Source organism: Callorhinchus milii, unplaced genomic scaffold (genome assembly GCF_018977255.1).
Source record: "Callorhinchus milii isolate IMCB2004 unplaced genomic scaffold, IMCB_Cmil_1.0 Scaffold6, whole genome shotgun sequence".
Classification (NCBI taxonomy): domain Eukaryota; kingdom Metazoa; phylum Chordata; class Chondrichthyes; order Chimaeriformes; family Callorhinchidae; genus Callorhinchus; species Callorhinchus milii.
Window position 1 is genome coordinate 14671994 of NW_024704747.1, and position 18319 is coordinate 14690312.

At 41.1% G+C, this 18319-nt stretch overlaps 1 protein-coding gene across 1 annotated transcript in view; it reads left to right on the plus strand.

Moving 5' to 3' along the window:
• Positions 1–658: 658 nt before the first annotated feature.
• Positions 659–18319, plus strand: part of LOC103176927 — a 37105-nt gene continuing 19444 nt past the window's right edge. The window contains exons 1-15 of the mRNA XM_042336219.1: positions 659–682; positions 936–1043; positions 3009–3131; positions 3917–4024; positions 5980–6102; positions 6888–6995; positions 7935–8042; positions 9522–9710; positions 9794–9907; positions 10837–10947; positions 14777–14926; positions 15159–15221; positions 15427–15552; positions 16833–17012; positions 17096–17200. Coding sequence (XP_042192153.1) covers positions 659–682; positions 936–1043; positions 3009–3131; positions 3917–4024; positions 5980–6102; positions 6888–6995; positions 7935–8042; positions 9522–9710; positions 9794–9907; positions 10837–10947; positions 14777–14926; positions 15159–15221; positions 15427–15552; positions 16833–17012; positions 17096–17200 — 1740 coding nt within the window. The remainder of the gene's footprint in view (positions 683–935; positions 1044–3008; positions 3132–3916; positions 4025–5979; positions 6103–6887; positions 6996–7934; positions 8043–9521; positions 9711–9793; positions 9908–10836; positions 10948–14776; positions 14927–15158; positions 15222–15426; positions 15553–16832; positions 17013–17095; positions 17201–18319) is intronic.

Consider the following 18319-nt stretch of genomic DNA (forward strand, 5'->3'; position numbering starts at 1 on the left):
TGGCTCTTTGATTTTCCAGATTGGTTATCATACGATTGAACGCAGCACAGAGGAGGAAGAGGATACAATTAAAACTGTCCACAGCCGGCCCCAACGATCTAGCTGGCTGCGTCTGAGTGCTGTTACACCATTGGTAAATAATGTAAGTCTGGAGATAACTGTTATTTACCATAGACAAGTATAACTGATGATTAGTAGCAATATCCACATGTACCTAATATAATATAACGTGAATGTACCACAATCCACCAGATCACAATAGAGACTCGCATGAAAAGTCCCATTTGATCCCATGCTTTCAGAGTTCCCACCATACCATATTCCCGTTATTGCTTGAAGCTGTTTTGTGAATGAAACCAGTGTTCATTGTAATTGTTAATTACCTTCTGGGTAAAGAAATATTTCCTGATGTCTGACCTGAAATTGCATGTTACTACCTTGAGCACTGGTGCCCCTTTGTTCTGCACCTCTGAAAAGGCATTGTTCACTCAAAGCTCAATAAACAGGAGCATCAAATAGTTTGTGTTGACTATGGAATGATTGGTATTGATGAGCCAAACCGTTTGCTTATTCTGATCTTAAGAGTTTTGAAGCGAAGGGAAGCATGTGACCCTCAGTCAGGCTTTTGCAGCACCATCTGCAGGACACAGACCAAAGAATGCCTGGGTTTACCGTGATCGCAGTTTGTTTTTGTCCCCTGTTAGGAAACATTCAGCCTTATCTTTGTATTTCTGATATTGTGGTCAAGGTGAAGACCTTCCCCTATGAGGAACATTGGAACAAACTTATACAATAGATACAACAAAAGCAGCAGTCTAGAATCTCACATTCAGACAGAGACGTGCGTGATTGATTTGTGAATGAACAGAGTCTTGGCCTCAACCGACCTTTCTGGTAACTGATTTGCAATTGATCATTTTTATTTGTTCTCACAGGTTAGTATGGATATTTTTGATGGTCAGGATACGACAATATCTGATGAAAAGCAGTCAGACACCACACCCAATGTCTCAGCGAGCCGGATAATTTCCTTGGAGTCTGAGGTAGGTGAACCAATTGCCCTGAATTCCACTCAAAGATCTGCCACGGAGGATGTATCTCCATTAAGTTACAGGCCACAAGCGGTGAGTCTTTGTATCATGACAGATGATTGGAAATTTGCTCTTCCAGACACCGAATAATATTCTAAAGGCAAAGTTCACCGGGATCGAGGAGATGAATGGGAAATGGATGATAAAATGCATTGTTCTATATTAGGTTAAATAATAAGGAATTGTCTGAGATTGTATAAAAAGGCTAGGCTCTTGGGCAATTGGCCCTTAGTAGGGGTTCACACCACAAAATAATAATAATAAATAATAATAAATAATACTTTATTGCCTAGCTTCTTACCATGTCATCGAGATGTCTCAAAGTCCTTCACTGGATATACTATAAAGCGGATTGATTGTATACATAATAATAATAATCCTTGCATTTGATATAGCGTCTTAACATGTGCTCATTCCATTCAATCTACCTCTGGGATTTCATGTGTAGGTGGGATGCATGGAAATCTCAGCTCGGTTAGGATACTCTTAATGATGGTGTACTCTTAATAGGATACTCTTAATGGTGATGAGTTTCCACATGTGTCAGGCACCCAGCTGACAAAAAACATGGATGGAACATGCTCGATAGCCAGTAGTGGAAGCAGAAAGAGTTGATTAGGTCATTAAGCCCAACGTGCCTATGCCGGCTTTTTAGAAGAGCTATCCAATAAGCCCTGCTCTTTCCCCTGCAATTTTTTCCTTTTCAACTACGTATCCAATTCTCTTTTGAAAGTTGTTATTGAATCTGTTTCCACCAGCCTTTCAGGCAGTGAATTCCGGATGGATATCTCAGTTTGGTTTGGATACTCTTAAACAGTGCATTTTAAAAACAAATGAGATAGATTTCTTTCAGGAAATAATATTTTGGGATACAGTATATAGATTGGCACATGACATGTGCATGCGATTACCAGGATAGTGGAAGGCGAACTGGCTGGACCTTGGTCTTCTTTGGTTTAGCAATTCTTATGTTCTTATGTTTGGTGAATAAAAAACTTCTGGGATCTGTGAGATGTAAATGAGTTTCTGATAGATGTATATTTACATCTACAATACATTTTTGATGTTAGCCAGAGCGGTCTGAGATAAATGTGAAAGGACTGATATCTCATGATTTGTCTCTGGTGGGTGTTGGCACCATAAAATGACGTGAGGCTGGCAACAGATTGCCTGATATCTGATGGATGTTCCTCAATCGTAGATCAGCAAGTGCTAATTATCTCTGTTTCAACTGTGTTCCCGCTCGGCGAGCTCCGACCTGCTTCACGTCCCCCGCCTCGCCCGCCCCACCATTTGCGGGTGGGCCTTCAGCCCCTCTGCCCCCACTGTCTGGAACTCCATTCAGCTGTTCCTCTGCCTCATCCCCACCGCCTCCTTCAAGACCCTTCTCTTTGACCCTCCTGCTTTCGATTCACCCTCCTTCTCCCCCTGCCCCCACCCTCCCCAATCCCGACCCCTAGCTCAGGTCTGAAATACTGATTGCCCACTGCCTTGATATGTCCTCCTGACGTGAAAGGCACTATACAAATGTAATTTTGTTGTTGTTGTGTGCAACAAGGGCAGTCAATAAATCTGACCGGGAGAGTTGCACAGCCATCAATACCATGATTGTGTGCATTTGCATTAGTAACTAATCATTTGCATTTTTGCTCTCTACCAACTTCGAAAAATGAGAATAAAAGGCCAGAAGATGAGCAGTTCTTATGGTCCAAGGCCAAGCAAACATCAGGCAGCCTCTCAAACAAATCCTCACTGAGATCCAGTCGTATCTCACTGTCTAAAGAAATTACATCAATAGATTCAATACCAGTTATAAGACATGCCTCAGTAGATGTAAGTAAATTAAGGGTCACAGACAAAGCACCAGTGAGTGTGAATCTTCAGTCACAACTGATTATTGGCTCTTTGATTTTCCAGATTGGTTATCATACGATTGAACGCAGCACAGAGGAGGAGGAGGATACAGTTAAAGCTGTCCACAGCCAGCCCCAACGATCTAGCTGGCTGCGTCTGAGTGCTGTTACACCATTGGTAAATAATGTAAGTCTGGAGATAACTGTTATTTACCATAGACAAGTATAACTGATGATTAGTAGCAATATCCACATGTACCTAATATAATATAACGTGAATGTACCACAATCCACCAGATCACAATAGAGACTCGCATGAAAAGTCCCATTTGATCCCATGCTTTCAGAGTTCCCACCATACCATCTTCCCGTTATTGCTTGAAGCTGTTTTGTGAATGAAACCAGTGTTCATTGTAATTGTTAATTACCTTCTGGGTAAAGAAATATTTCCTGATGTCTGACCTGAAATTGCATGTTACTACCTTGAGCACTGGTGCCCTTTTGTTCTGCACCTCTGAAAAGGCATTGTTCACTCAAAGCTCAATAAACAGGAGCATCAAATAGTTTGTGTTGACTATGGAATGATTGGTATTGATGAGCCAAACCATTTGCTTATTCTGATCTTAAGAGTTTTGAAGCGAAGGGAAGCATGTGACCCTCAGTCAGGCTTTTGCAGCACCATCTGCAGGACACAGACCAAAGAATGCCTGGGTTTACCGTGATCGCAGTTCGTTTTTGTCCCCTGTTAGGAAACATTCAGCCTTATCTTTGTATTTCTGATATTGTGGTCAAGGTGAAGACCTTCCCCTATGAGGAACATTGGAACAAACTTATACAACAAAAGCAGCAGTCTAGAATCTCACATTCAGACAGAGACGTGCGTGATTGATTTGTGAATGAACCAGAGTCTTGGCCTCAACTGACCTTTCTGGTAACTGATTTGCAATTGATCATTTTTATTTGTTCTCACAGGTTAGTATGGATATTTTTGATGGTCAGGATACGACAATATCCGATGAAAAGCAGTCAGACACCACACCCAATGTCCCAGCGAGCCGGATAATTTCCTTGGAGTCTGAGGTAGGTGAACCAATTGCCCTGAATTCCACTCAAAGATCTGCCACGGAGGATGTATCTCCATTAAGTTACAGGCCACAAGCGGTGAGTCTTTGTATCATGACAGATGATTGGAAATTTGCTCTTCCAGACACCGAGTAATATTCTAAAGGCAAAGTTCACCGGGATCGAGGAGATGAATGGGAAATGGATGATAAAATGCATTGTTCTATATTAGGTTAAATAATAAGGAATTGTCTGAGATTGTATAAAAAGGCTAGGCTCTTGGGCAATTGGCCCTTAGTAGGGGTTCACACCACAAAATAATAATAATAAATAATACTTTATTGCCTAGCTTCTTACCATGTCATCGAGATGTCTCAAAGTCCTTCACTGGATATACTGTAAAGCGGATTGATTGTATACATAATAATAATAATCCTTGCATTTGATATAGCGTCTTAACATGTGCTCATTCCATTCAATCTACCTCTGGGATTTCATGTGTAGGTTGGATGCATGGAAATCTCAGCTCGGTTGGGATACTCTTAATGATGGTGTACTCTTAATAGGATACTCTTAATGGTGATGAGTTTCCACATGTGTCAGGCACCCAGCTGACNAAAAACATGGATGGAACATGCTCGATAGCCAGTAGTGGAAGCAGAAAGAGTTGATTAGGTCATTAAGCCCAACGTGCCTATGCCGGCTTTTTAGAAGAGCTATCCAATAAGCCCTGCTCTTTCCCCTGCAATTTTTTCCTTTTCAACTACGTATCTAATTCTCTTTTGAAAGTTGTTATTGAATCTGTTTCCACCAGCCTTTCAGGCAGTGAATTCCGGATGGATATCTCAGTTTGGTTTGGATACTCTTAAACAGTGCATTTTAAAAACAAATGAGATAGATTTCTTTCAGGAAATAATATTTTGGGATACAGTATATAGATTGGCACATGACATGTGCATGCGATTACCAGGATAGTGGAAGGCGAACTGGCTGGACCTTGGTCTTCTTTGGTTTAGCAATTCTTATGTTCTTATGTTTGGTGAATAAAAAACTTCTGGGATCTGTGAGATGTAAATGAGTTTCTGATAGATGTATATTTACATCAACAATACATTTTTGATGTTAGCCAGAGCGGTCTGAGATAAATGTGAAAGGACTGATATCTCATGATTTGTCTCTGGTGGGTGTTGGCACCATAGAATGACGTGAGGCTGGCAACAGATTGCCTGATATCTGATGGATGTTCCTCAATCGTAGATCAGCAAGTGCTAATTATCTCTGTTTCAACTGTGTTCCCGCTCGGCGAGCTCCGACCTGCTTCACGTCCCCCGCCTCGCCCGCCCCACCATTTGCGGGTGGGCCTTCAGCCCCTCTGCCCCCACTGTCTGGAACTCCATTCAGCTGTTCCTCTGCCTCATCCCCACCGCCTCCTTCAAGACCCTTCACTTCGACCCTCCTGCTTTCGATTCACCCTCCTTCTCCCCCTGCCCCCACCCTCCCCAATCCCGACCCCTAGCTCAGGTCTGAAATACTGATTGCCCACTGCCTTGATATGTCCTCCCGACGTGAAAGGCACTATACAAATGTAATTTTGTTGTTGTTGTGTGCAACAAGGGCAGTCAATAAATCTGACCGGGAGAGTTGCACAGCCATCAATACCATGATTGTGTGCATTTGCATTAGTAACTAATCATTTGCATTTTTGCTCTCTACCAACTTCGAAAAATGAGAATAAAAGGCCAGAAGATGAGCAGTTCTTATGGTCCAAGGCCAAGCAAACATCAGGCAGCCTCTCAAACAAATCCTCACTGAGATCCAGTCGTATCTCACTGTCTAAAAAAATTACATCAATAGATTCAATACCAGTTATAAGACATGCCTCAGTAGATGTAAGTAAATTAAGGGTCACAGACAAAGCACCAGTGAGTGTGAATCTTCAGTCACAACTGATTATTGGCTCTTTGATTTTCCAGATTGGTTATCGTACGATTGAACGCAGCACAGAGGAGGAAGAGGATACAATTAAAGCTGTCCACAGCCGGCCCCAACGATCTAGCTGGCTGCGTCTGAGTGCTGTTACACCATTGGTAAATAATGTAAGTCTGGAGATAACTGTTATTTACCATAGACAAGTATAACTGATGATTAGTAGCAATATCCACATGTACCTAATATAATATAACGTGAATGTACCACAATCCACCAGATCACAATAGAGACTCGCATGAAAAGTCCCATTTGATCCCATGCTTTCAGAGTTCCCACCATACCATATTCCCGTTATTGCTTGAAGCTGTTTTGTGAATGAAACCAGTGTTCATTGTAATTGTTAATTACCTTCTGGGTAAAGAAATATTTCCTGATGTCTGACCTGAAATTGCATGTTACTACCTTGAGCACTGGTGCCCTTTTGTTCTGCACCTCTGAAAAGGCATTGTTCACTCAAAGCTCAATAAACAGGAGCATCAAATAGTTTGTGTTGACTATGGAATGATTGGTATTGATGAGCCAAACCGTTTGCTTATTCTGATCTTAAGAGTTTTGAAGCGAAGGGAAGCATGTGACCCTCAGTCAGGCTTTTGCAGCACCATCTGCAGGACACAGACCAAAGAATGCCTGGGTTTACCGTGATCGCAGTTCGTTTTTGTCCCCTGTTAGGAAACATTCAGCCTTATCTTTGTATTTCTGATATTGTGGTCAAGGTGAAGACCTTCCCCTATGAGGAACATTGGAACAAACTTATACAACAAAAGCAGCAGTCTAGAATCTCACATTCAGACAGAGACGTGCGTGATTGATTTGTGAATGAACCAGAGTCTTGGCCTCAACTGACCTTTCTGGTAACTGATTTGCAATTGATCATTTTTATTAGTTCTCACAGGTTAGTATGGATATTTTTGATGGTCAGGATACGACAATATCCGATGAAAAGCAGTCAGACACCACACCCAATGTCCCAGCGAGCCGGATAATTTCCTTGGAGTCTGAGGTAGGTGAACCAATTGCCCTGAATTCCACTCAAAGATCTGCCACGGAGGATGTATCTCCATTAAGTTACAGGCCACAAGCGGTGAGTCTTTGTATCATGACAGATGATTGGAAATTTGCTCTTCCAGACACCGAGTAATATTCTAAAGGCAAAGTTCACCGGGATCGAGGAGATGAATGGGAAATGGATGATAAAATGCATTGTTCTATATTAGGTTAAATAATAAGGAATTGTCTGAGATTGTATAAAAAGGCTAGGCTCTTGGGCAATTGGCCCTTAGTAGGGGTTCACACCACAAAATAATAATAATAAATAATACTTTATTGCCTAGCTTCTTACCATGTCATCGAGATGTCTCAAAGTCCTTCACTGGATATACTATAAAGCGGATTGATTGTATACATAATAATAATAATAATCCTTGCATTTGATATAGCGTCTTAACATGTGCTCATTCCATTCAATCTACCTCTGGGATTTCATGTGTAGGTTGGATGCATGGAAATCTCAGCTCGGTTAGGATACTCTTAATGGTGGTGTACTCTTAATAGGATACTCTTAATGGTGATGAGTTTCCACATGTGTCAGGCACCCAGCTGACAAAAAACATGGATGGAACATGCTCGATAGCCAGTAGTGGAAGCAGAAAGAGTTGATTAGGTCATTATGCCCAACGTGCCTATGCCGGCTTTTTAGAAGAGCTATCTAATAAACCCTGCTCTTTCCCCTGCAATTTTTTCCTTTTCAACTACGTATCTAATTCTCTAATAAGGAACATTGGAACAAACTTATACAATAGACACAACAAAAGCAGCAGTCTAGAATCTCACATTCAGATAGAAACGTGCGTGATTGATTTGTGAATGAACCAGAGTCTTGGCCTTAACTGACCTTTCTGGTAACTGATTTGCAATTGATCATTTTTATTTGTTCTCACAGGTTGGTTTGGATATTTTTAATGGTCAGGATATGACAATATCCAATGAAAAGCAGCCAGACACCACACCCAATGTCTCAGCGAGCCCGAGAATTTCCTTGGAGTCTGAGGTAGGTAAACCAATTGCCCTGATTTCCACAAACAGCGAGTTTATATTTGCTGTTCCACACACTGAGACAAGTTCACCGGGATCGAGGAGTTGAATGGGAAATGGATAAGACGTATTATTCTGTATTAGGTTAAATTACAAAGAATTGTGTGAGATTGTATAAAAGTGCTAAGCTCTTGGAAATTGACCCTCTTGGGGATTCACACACCTCAAAATAATAATAATAAGTAATAATAAATAATGCTTTATCACCTAGCTCGTTATCATGTTATCGAGACATCTCAAATTGCTTCATGGGATATACTGTAAAGTGGAATAACTGTGTAATGTCTTATGTACTTTATTAAAGTCTAATTCTGAATACTCCATAGCCCTGATTCAGCATGTGCTGGTTACCTATGGTTTAATGTCAGGGGAATAAGGGCAGCTAATGAAGCTTCTTGGCGGAGGGAGAAGGAAGGAGTTCCCATGGCAATGTTCATATATCTGTATTTGCACCTCATAATTTGACCGATCAAGTGTCAGCTTGGATCAGTAGCACTGTTTCCTTTGGGTCAGAAGATTATGGGTGATGTACCATGTCAGGATTTGAATGAGAGTGGAGAGTGATTGCCACGATGATGAGATGATAAAGCAAGACACTACCTTCCTATCCAGTGGATGCAAAATACCCCATGACATTATTTGAAAAGAGGTTTCCTCTTATAGAAAAAAAGTAAGATTACGTGCTGTTGTCAATCCATTACCAGAGAAGTTTCATACTTCAATCAGTCACTGGAGCACCCCACTACTTCAAATGATTATTCTGGAACTGAATGCAAACAGGATGTTTTGCCCCAATATAAAATGATCTCATCATGAAATTTTGATGTATTTTATTTCAGAATGGTTTCAAGTTTATGATTTATTAAATCTGAACATGCAAAAGTAGGTTGTACAATCTGAACTTCTTAAATGCTGATTTCCTATATCTACAGACTGACAACTCCAAGTAGTTCTTGCAAATATTACCAGTTTTTTGAATAGAAGACTACTGAGATATATGAGATGTAGATGAGCTTCTGATAGATGTATGTTTACCTATTATTGATGTTTACATCTATCAAAACCCCTGATTGTCCAGCTCCCTCTTTCCGGCGAGAAGGGCTTTATACAAGTGAAATTTGTTGTTGTTTGTGATGTTAGCCAATGTGGCCTGGAATAAGTGTGAAAGGACTGATATTTTATGGTTTGTCTCTGGTGGTGTTGGCACCACATAATGACAAGGATCTGGTAACAGGTTCCCTGAAGTCTGATAGATGCTTCTCAATTGTAGATCAATAACAACAACAAGATTATACTTGTATAGTGCCTTTCACATCGGGAGGACGTCCCAAGTCCCTGGATAGTGTACAGAGACGGTGCTGATTATCTCTGTTCAAACTGTGTTCGAGTGCAGTGAATAAATCTGACCAGGAGAGTTGCACTTTTGCTCTTGCAGGTTGGTCTGATTGATTTTAAAAGTACAAATAAAAGATCAGATCAGCAGTTGCAGATTAAGGAGTTTAAAACCTCATCAAGCCGCTCAGAGTTTTTAAGCAAGTGCTCAGCAAGCTCTAGACATTCCTCACTGCCTGAAAAAAATAAACCAATTATCTCAATACCAGTTGTAAGACATGCCACAGTTCCGGTAAGTTAAGGGCCAAAGGTAAAGCAAGCAATGAGTGTGTATATCTTCAATCAGGACTGATCACTGAATTCTTGCTCTTCCAGAACGATAAAGACATAGTGGAAATAATGGATGAGAATCAATATAAAATGCCCCAACCGACGCAACGCCGGGGTAGCTGGCAGAATCAGACTGACCTCACACTAATTTCACATATTGTAAGTCTGTACGTAAGCATAGCCAAAGTCCTAGGTAAGTCCATGTTTGATCGGTAGTTTATTTTCATTTTTTCTTGATTTATGGCATAAATCAAGAAACATTCAATCAAGAAAATGTATTTTGTTGACTGACCTTAAAGGTTGGCCACCACTGCCATTCCTTTAGGGCTTGGACAGCCCCTTTTAGTTGCGCTGACCAGAAATGTATGCATTCCAGAACATTGAGCAACTTGAGTACGGCTTCTGATCTCAATGGATTTGGCAGTATAGCTCAGCATTCTGTTTGCCTTGTTTATTGCTGCATTACACGTTTTTGACCTTTATGTGTTGCTGAAACCAGATGTGCAGATTATAATAACAATAATAATCCTTGCATTTAATATAACACCTTATCACATCGTTGAGACGTCTCAAAGCGCCTTACAGAAGATATTGTAAAGTGGATTGACTGTGTATTTTATGGGCAAAAGTCGGCAGCCAACTGTGCACAACCCACGAACGGTCGTGGATTGCAAGATTCCCCTTGCAGGAAGTCACACTGGTAGATCCCTTGTCTTCCCTGGGCAGATGGTCAAATTTGTTGATGCAATTATCAACAGGAAGAGGAGAGAGAGCATAAATATAGACATGAAGCCGAAGTGTGACCACAGTGGTCACTGAATTTGTACTTTATTGTCTCAGTGGTGTTACTCTGTGTATCTGGTAGTTATCTGGTAGATGGGGGTATGTAGCAAATCTGACCCTCTGCCAGGCTTCTGCAGTGCCATCGGTTCCTGGACACAGGGTATCTGGTTTACTCTAACTGCTGTACATTTTTCCCTACCATCAGGAACCACTTGGCCTCTCTGCAGTGAATAAGAGAGTCCCACAACCAAACAAAGCCGCATGTGAGCATCTATGACTGATCATTTGGAATTTTTCTCTCACAGCCTGGTATGGATGCTGCCGATGATGAAACAATAATATCTAAAGAAAAGCCATCAGGATCGTTGTACCAGGACACCACATTGAGCCATGCAACACGCTCACAGAGTACCCAAGTAAGTCCAAGACAATTATTGGTGCCTCCGGAAGATGCGCTCAAATTCCGATATAAAATCTGCCTCAGTGAACATTAAATTCATATTTTTTGCTTGATTTCTCATTTGTTAAACCGTTTGCTTTGTTGTGGAATCTCTGCAACCGCAAGCCCTTTTGTTAAGTTAGCCGACTTCTTCACCCCTCCCGATTCCCGTAGCGTAGAGGTTAGAGCAGTCACCTCGCAGGGTGAATCCTGGTAAGTAAGCAGTAAGTAGGAACCCGGTTGTTAGTTGATTGGCAGATCGGTTTCTGGGGGTAATAATCCCTTCAAAAAAAAGAAAAATAATAATTTGGTCACTCGATCCATGTCTGTTTGTGGGACACTGCTGTGCGCAATTGGCTGCCTTGTTTCGCCCACAAAAATATTCAGTCAATTCACTTTACAGTCTATTCTGTGAAGCGCTTTGGGACGTCTGGAAAAACGCTATATCAAATGCAAGGATTATTATCATAACATATCTTCAGTAAGTTAAGGACCACAAGAAATGAGTGAATTTGTTTAATCACAATAATAATCCTTGTATTTGATATAGCGACTTCTCACGTCGTCGAGATGTTTCAAAGCACTTCACAGGAAATGTTGTAATGTGGAGTGACTGTGTATTTTGTGGACAACGCGGTGTCACAGTACTGGGAGAATTATATGTTCCTTTCCTGGGCACTCTGAATATAATAATAATATATCATGTCATGATCCTTCACTTCTCGTTTTTGTCGAAGATATGAGCCCAGTCAGAGCAATTTCAAGAACTACCCACAATACTTTATTTATCTTAAACTATTCACTTTTATTCAAACAAGTAATAGTAAACAATAGTTTTCCCGAATGCAGCACAGCAACACAAATATAAAACACTCTAGGAGATAGGCAATACTTTAAAAATACTTAAACTAAATATTGTTAAAGCAGAACTTTAATACAACAAACAATCTTATACTTTAAAACCTACTGAGCCTCAATAAACAAAGCCCTCTTGGGAAACACAGAATTGATAATTTGACAAGTTTACCTGTTCTGGGAAGGTTTCAATCTGAGTGGCATTAGATCCACCTCAGACACTTACTCACTTCCTCCAATTTAGCTAAACGTCCATCTTCTATACCTCAATTTAATCATGTGAATTTAGTCTTTTTATCTGTCCTTTATTCCTTACAACCAAAAGCGGAATTCAAAGGTTGTTTTGTCTAACCATATTCAAAGTTTGATTAGCCAATTATATTCTCAAATTGGTTTATCCAATCATTTTTTCATACAGAGGCGACCCCGTAGGTTATCATGTTTTAACCTCACAGAGATTTGGGAGATTTTTCAAGGTACCCCGGTACCAAGTGTCAAAAGTTCATCTTGGCATTTAATTTCCCTCTTTTGACCTTGAAGTCATAAAATCCTCATCTTACAGTATCCCAGACATTGAAACACCAACCTCGTGCATCCATCAAGACTCTTTTACCAACATTTGGCCAATATTGGTGTATCTATCTCTTAATTGACAGCATCTGGAATCCATCATTGTGGACTCTGATTCACCTCATGATCAGTAGTATTTCTTAATTTTAATTCTTATTTACAATCTTTAACTTTCAGCGCCTTGGGACGTCCTCCTGACGTGAAAGGCGCTCTATAAATGGAATCTTGTTGTTGTTGTTTATAATTCCTTTATTTTAATCTTTCGTTACAACTGCCTGTATCAGCCATAGTTCCCAAAGCATATTTTTATCCACACGCCTAATAATAATCCCTCCAAAAAAAAAAACAATAATAAATTGGTCATTTTCAATCTACGACTGTTTGTGGGACATTGCTGTGCGCAATTGGCTGCCGCGTTCGCCCACAAATATACAGTCAATTCACTTTACAGTGTGTTCTGTGAAGCGCTTTGGGACGTCCTCCCGACGTGAAAAGCGCTATATCAAATGCAAGGATTATTATTATTATTATTATTATATTTTTACTCGAAATCTCTTCAAGTGTCCCTAATCTCTCCCTTTATCCCTACTTTTGCTCCCTAGCTAGGCACATACAAAGTTAATTAATATTTTATAATACCTCTCCCTTTTCCCCCTCTTGCTAAACAAAAGATTAAAATAAAATCATGTTACACTACCTCACAACAGCAATCAATATGTACATAGCAATGTCCCACAAACAGCCATGGAGTGAGCGACCAATTTCATTTGAGAGATTGTTGGCCAGAACACTGGGAGAAATTCCCTTCTCTGTTCAAATAGTGCCATGGGATCTTTAACATACACTTAAACAGACAGACGTGACCTCGGTTTTACATCTCACCTGAAGGACAGCACTCCGACAATGCAGCACATCCCCAGGACTGTATTGGAGTGTCAGCCAAGACTAGATGATTCCAAGTCCTGATGTAAGGATTGAATCTACAACCTTCTGACTCAGAGCGAGACTGCTCCCGAGTGTACTAAGCTGACGCACATTATATTTGTTACATTATATTTGTTAAATTAATCATGGCTGATTATTGGATTTTTGTTCTTCTAGATATTGAGTGATATTCCTGATACAAAGTTCACAAGTAGAGTAACTATGAAATAGACAATACGAAAGTTCATAGCCACTTAGTGATGCAGCCCATACATTTATACTGTGACCAAATTAAACAGGATGTTATATTCAATAATATAATTATATTATAAAATTATGATTTATTTTATTTAGAAATTTTAGGATTTATTAACTACAATTAAAACAACTTGGATTCATACAGGACCCTTCATGTAAGATAATTTCACAAAAACAAGATTGGATGCTGAGTGAAGGAGAAAGTTTAGTGTGGGTATTCTCACCTACACTAAACTCCGTACCCCCATCACACCAGTCCTCGCCAGGCTCCACTGGGTCCCTATCACAGTACGGATCTATTTCAAGATCCTCTGACTCGTCTACAAATCCCATCACGCCCTGGCACCTCCCTACCTCTCTGACCTGCTTTCTCCCCACTCCATTACCCACTGCCTCGTCTTGGCTGGTTCTAGCCTCCTGCATGTCCCTTGTCCCCTCCGCCATCGGTGGACCTGCTTTCAGCCCCTACTCGCCAAAGCTTTTGCTCTCTCTCCCAATCCCTCTGCCTCACCCCCTCCTCCTCTTTTAGATCACCACTGAACCCCTTCCTCTTCAACCATGCTTTCGGTCACCTTTTCATTTTCCCCAACTCGGCGCTGTTAAGCGCTCCAAGATGCTGCCCCGAGTGAATGGCACTATGTAAATGCAAGTTGTTGTTGGTGGTGTTGAAAGGAGATGGGAAAGGAAACCTTAAGCGCAGTCAGATTGTTAATTTTCAGGCAGATTGAAAGTTAATTTTCAGGCAGAGTGAATGAGACAGAGGGGTAGAGAGCGGGATTTTCAGGCATTTGGGGCGTAGTAACTAAAGGCTCGTCCAGCATTGGTGGCACAAAGGAGGTGGGTGCCCAGCAGGTCCAAGATAGCTGAGTTGAAGGGAAGACCGAAATATGGGGTAAGAAAAGATCACAGAGATGGGGAGATCCTAAAGCATGGAGGGATTTAGGTGAGGCTGAGAGCCTTGAAGTTGATCCATGACCAGAAGTAGTCAGAGATAAGTGATGTCTCTTAGCATGTCTCTTGAGATGTATTTGCACCACAAAATGACTTGGAGCTGGCAACAAATTGCTGAAGCTTGCTGGATGCTCCACAATCCTGGGTCAGCAGGTGCTGGTTATCTCTGTTTAAAGTATGTACAACAGTCAATAAACCCACAGCCATCTATGCCACCACGTATGTGCGACTGATTTTTGCTTTTGCAGGTCGATGTGGCTCCTTCGGAAAGTGAAAATAAAAGATCAAAAGATCAGCAGTTCCAGTCAAAGGGCTTTAAAACCTCAAGCAAGTCCCCAGTGCTCTCTAAACGTTGCCCGAAATCTGCAAAGAAGACGTCAATTATCCCAATACCAGCTGTAAGACATGCCTCAGTGGATATTTCTCCATTAAGTTAAGGGCCTCATGTAGAAAAAGCAGTGAGTGTTTCTTCTGATATCCTGATCAAGAACAGGATTCCCACTACAAGGACAATTGAAACAAACCTGTGCATTATGTGCAGCAAAAAAGGCTGTCTGGGAGAGAGCCCCACAGTCAGGCAGAATTGATCTGTGTATTTGTGACATTTCATTTGCAATTGTTCTCTCTCAGGTTGTTCCAGATACATTAGATGATGAGGATATGACAATATTCAATCAAAAGCAGTCAGACTCGGTGAGCACAGACACCAGACACCGTGCCTCAGTGACCCCAATAACTTCCTTGAAGCTAGAAGAAGGTGAATTAATTCCCCTCAATTTCAATATAGAATCTGCCTCAAATGATGTATCTCCGGTAAGTTACAGGCCACAGGGAAACAAGGAATTTGTCTGTATATTTAATCATGACTGATCTTGGGATACTGTATTTGTTCTTCCAGACTCCGAGTGATATTCTGAATACCAAGATCTCAAAGGTGGAGGAGGATGAATATAAAATGGACAATCTGATAAGAATAAACGCTAGTGTGCTTAATTTAAATACTCACTCAAAGACAACCATTGATGTAAGCGTGACGCTAACTCCTAACACATATCCAAATTCAATTTGGAGCAATATACAGTTAGCTTAGTTAGCTGGGTGACTGACACATGCAGAAATGCATTACTATGCTTAAGAGTATCCAAATCAAACTGAGAATTCTACATATGTATGTCACTTAAATTTCCCTGTGTCCGAAATGAAATGTGCATTCTTTCTTTGGAAAGTCACAAATTGTTTACCTAATTCTAGAGAGTATTAATAATACTAATAATCCATGCATTTGATACAGCGCCTTATCACATCTTTGAGATGTCTCAAAGCCCTTCACAGAATATGCTGAAAAGTGAATAGACTGTATAGTTTGTGGACAAAACATGGCAGGCAATTGCGCACAACAGTGTCCCACAAACAGTCATGGATTGAAGTGACCAATTTAATATTTTTTATTTTTTAAAAAATAATTATTACCCCCGGAGAAGCGATCCGCCATCAACTAAAAATCAGATTCCTACTTACTGCAAGATAAACAGAGGCGTGTGAAGTAAGGAAGCTTGCCTAACATTTCGCCCCGGGAGGGAATCAAACCCAGATTTCTTGCTTGCGAGGCGAGTGGTCTAACCAATGAGCGGATGCAGATTGGCAAGAACCGAGGCTTGGGGATCCGAGAATGTTATTGGGTTACTGATGTAGTTTAACCAGCTAAAACCGCAAAACTTCTTGCCATTGGGAGCCTTGGTCTGGCAAGTTTTCTGCTGCTTGTCCAGCTCGGATCACCCTTATAGTATTCAGAGATGGAGATTCCCACCACAGCATGTCCTTGTTTCACCTGGACAAAAGTTCAAATTGGTGAGAAGAATGGACGGTACCTATTCACAAGATAAAGGGAAAGAGGGTGCAACAGATTAGGGTTCTAATGCAACGATATCTTAAAGCATAAAGCTAAATCAGGATTGCCAAAGTTTCTAGCTGACTAGAGAGTTGATAATGATGTCTGGACTTGAGTTTTGGGCCCCTCATCCTCAATCTAAGTACCAAAAGGGTAGCAGAAATGCCTCTGGGATGTATCTCTAATTGATTTTCACCTCTTTGGTAAAGAAAAATTACTTTTTGCTCCTATCTTTCTGTGATATAAGTTTTCCAGGTCTGATCTATTGTCCGCAATCTGGATCAGAAGTGCTGGTTTTCACTGTTTGAGCTACAATCGGTGCAATCAATAAGTCTGACTGCGAGAGTGTCCACATCTATCAATACCATGTATACATCTGTATGTGTGACTGATCATTTGTATTTTTTCTGTCACAGCTGGTTCCAGATTTCAATGAGGAGGATACAACAATGTTTGATGAAAATGACTCCCAGGACTCACACTTGAGACATAGCCTTGAAGGGAGTTCAAGGAGTACTGGAGATTCAATGCTGCCTGAAAAAGATAAATTAATCTCAAAATTCAATGCAAGGCGTCCCTCGGTGGATAATTCTCCAGTAAGTTAAGGGCCACAGGTGGAACAAGTATTGATTGTGTGTATCTTTAATTATGACTAATAACAGGATTTTTGCTCTTTTAGACTCCTAGTCATCTTCTGGGTGTAAAGATCTCAGCTCTTGATACTCATGGAACGACCCTTACTGAAAACAAAGAAGAAGGGTGGCTGAAGGAGGCGAAAAGTAATGTAAGTCTGGAGCCAACTCTTAACGTATACTGAAATTCAATTGATGAATTGAAGTAATTTGATAGTACAGTGGTTATTCTGATTCCAATCTGTGGCATGTCACACTGGTAACTTCTTTAATAATAATAATAATCCTTGCATTTGATATAGCACTTTTCACATCGGGAGGACGTCCCAAAGCGCTTCACAGAACACACTGTAAAGTGAATCAACTGTATATTTGTGGGCGAACGCGGCAGCCAATTGCGCACAGCAATGTCCCACAAACAGTCATGGATTGAAAATGACCAATTTATTATTGTTTTTTGGGTTTTTTGGAGGGATTATTATTAGGTGTGTGGAGTAAGGAAACTTGCCCAAGGTTTCACCCTCTGCCTGGAATTGAACTCAGGCGAGTGCTCTAACCACTGAGCTACAGGACTCCACTTTTTGTCTCACCTGGGCAAAAAAATCATTTTGGTTTCCCCTTTATGGATCTGACCTGTCACCGAGCATCCTGGAGGCGGCTACAATCAGGCTGGTCCTTGTATGGGAGATATTTTCTGGAGGTTTTTTTTATGCCTTTAGGCAAACACAAAGAAGAAGATCTGGACCAATTAGTAAACCTTGCTTTGGTAGAACTGTCGCCTCTGAGTCAGAAAGTTGTGGGTTCAAGTCTCATGTTGGTACTTGGAATCACATTGTCTAAGGCAGCTGACACTCCAAGCAGAGCTGGAACTGTTGTTGCTTTGGCAGAAGTGCTGTCCTTTCGATGAGACGTTAACCCAAGGGCTCATGCCTGTTCAGATGGATGTTAAAGATTCCATGGCACTATTTGAAAAGAGGTGTTTCTCCTGTTGTCCTGGGCAAAAGATGCCCCAAATACAAAAACTCTCACCCCCAGCTCGGGTAGCCAGCCAGCACTGTCGAGCGCTTTGAGACATCCTCCCATCGGGAACAACAACAAGATTCCATTTATTGAGCGCCTTTCACGTCGGGAGGATGTCCCAAGGCGCTGTACTGTTGGGTCGGGACCCGAGCAAGGGGGAAATGATCAGGGTGAGGGGAGGGAAGGGAGGGAGCGAGGAGGGGGTAGAGAGTCGAGAGGGGAGCTGAAGGCACGGTCAAAGAGAAAGATCT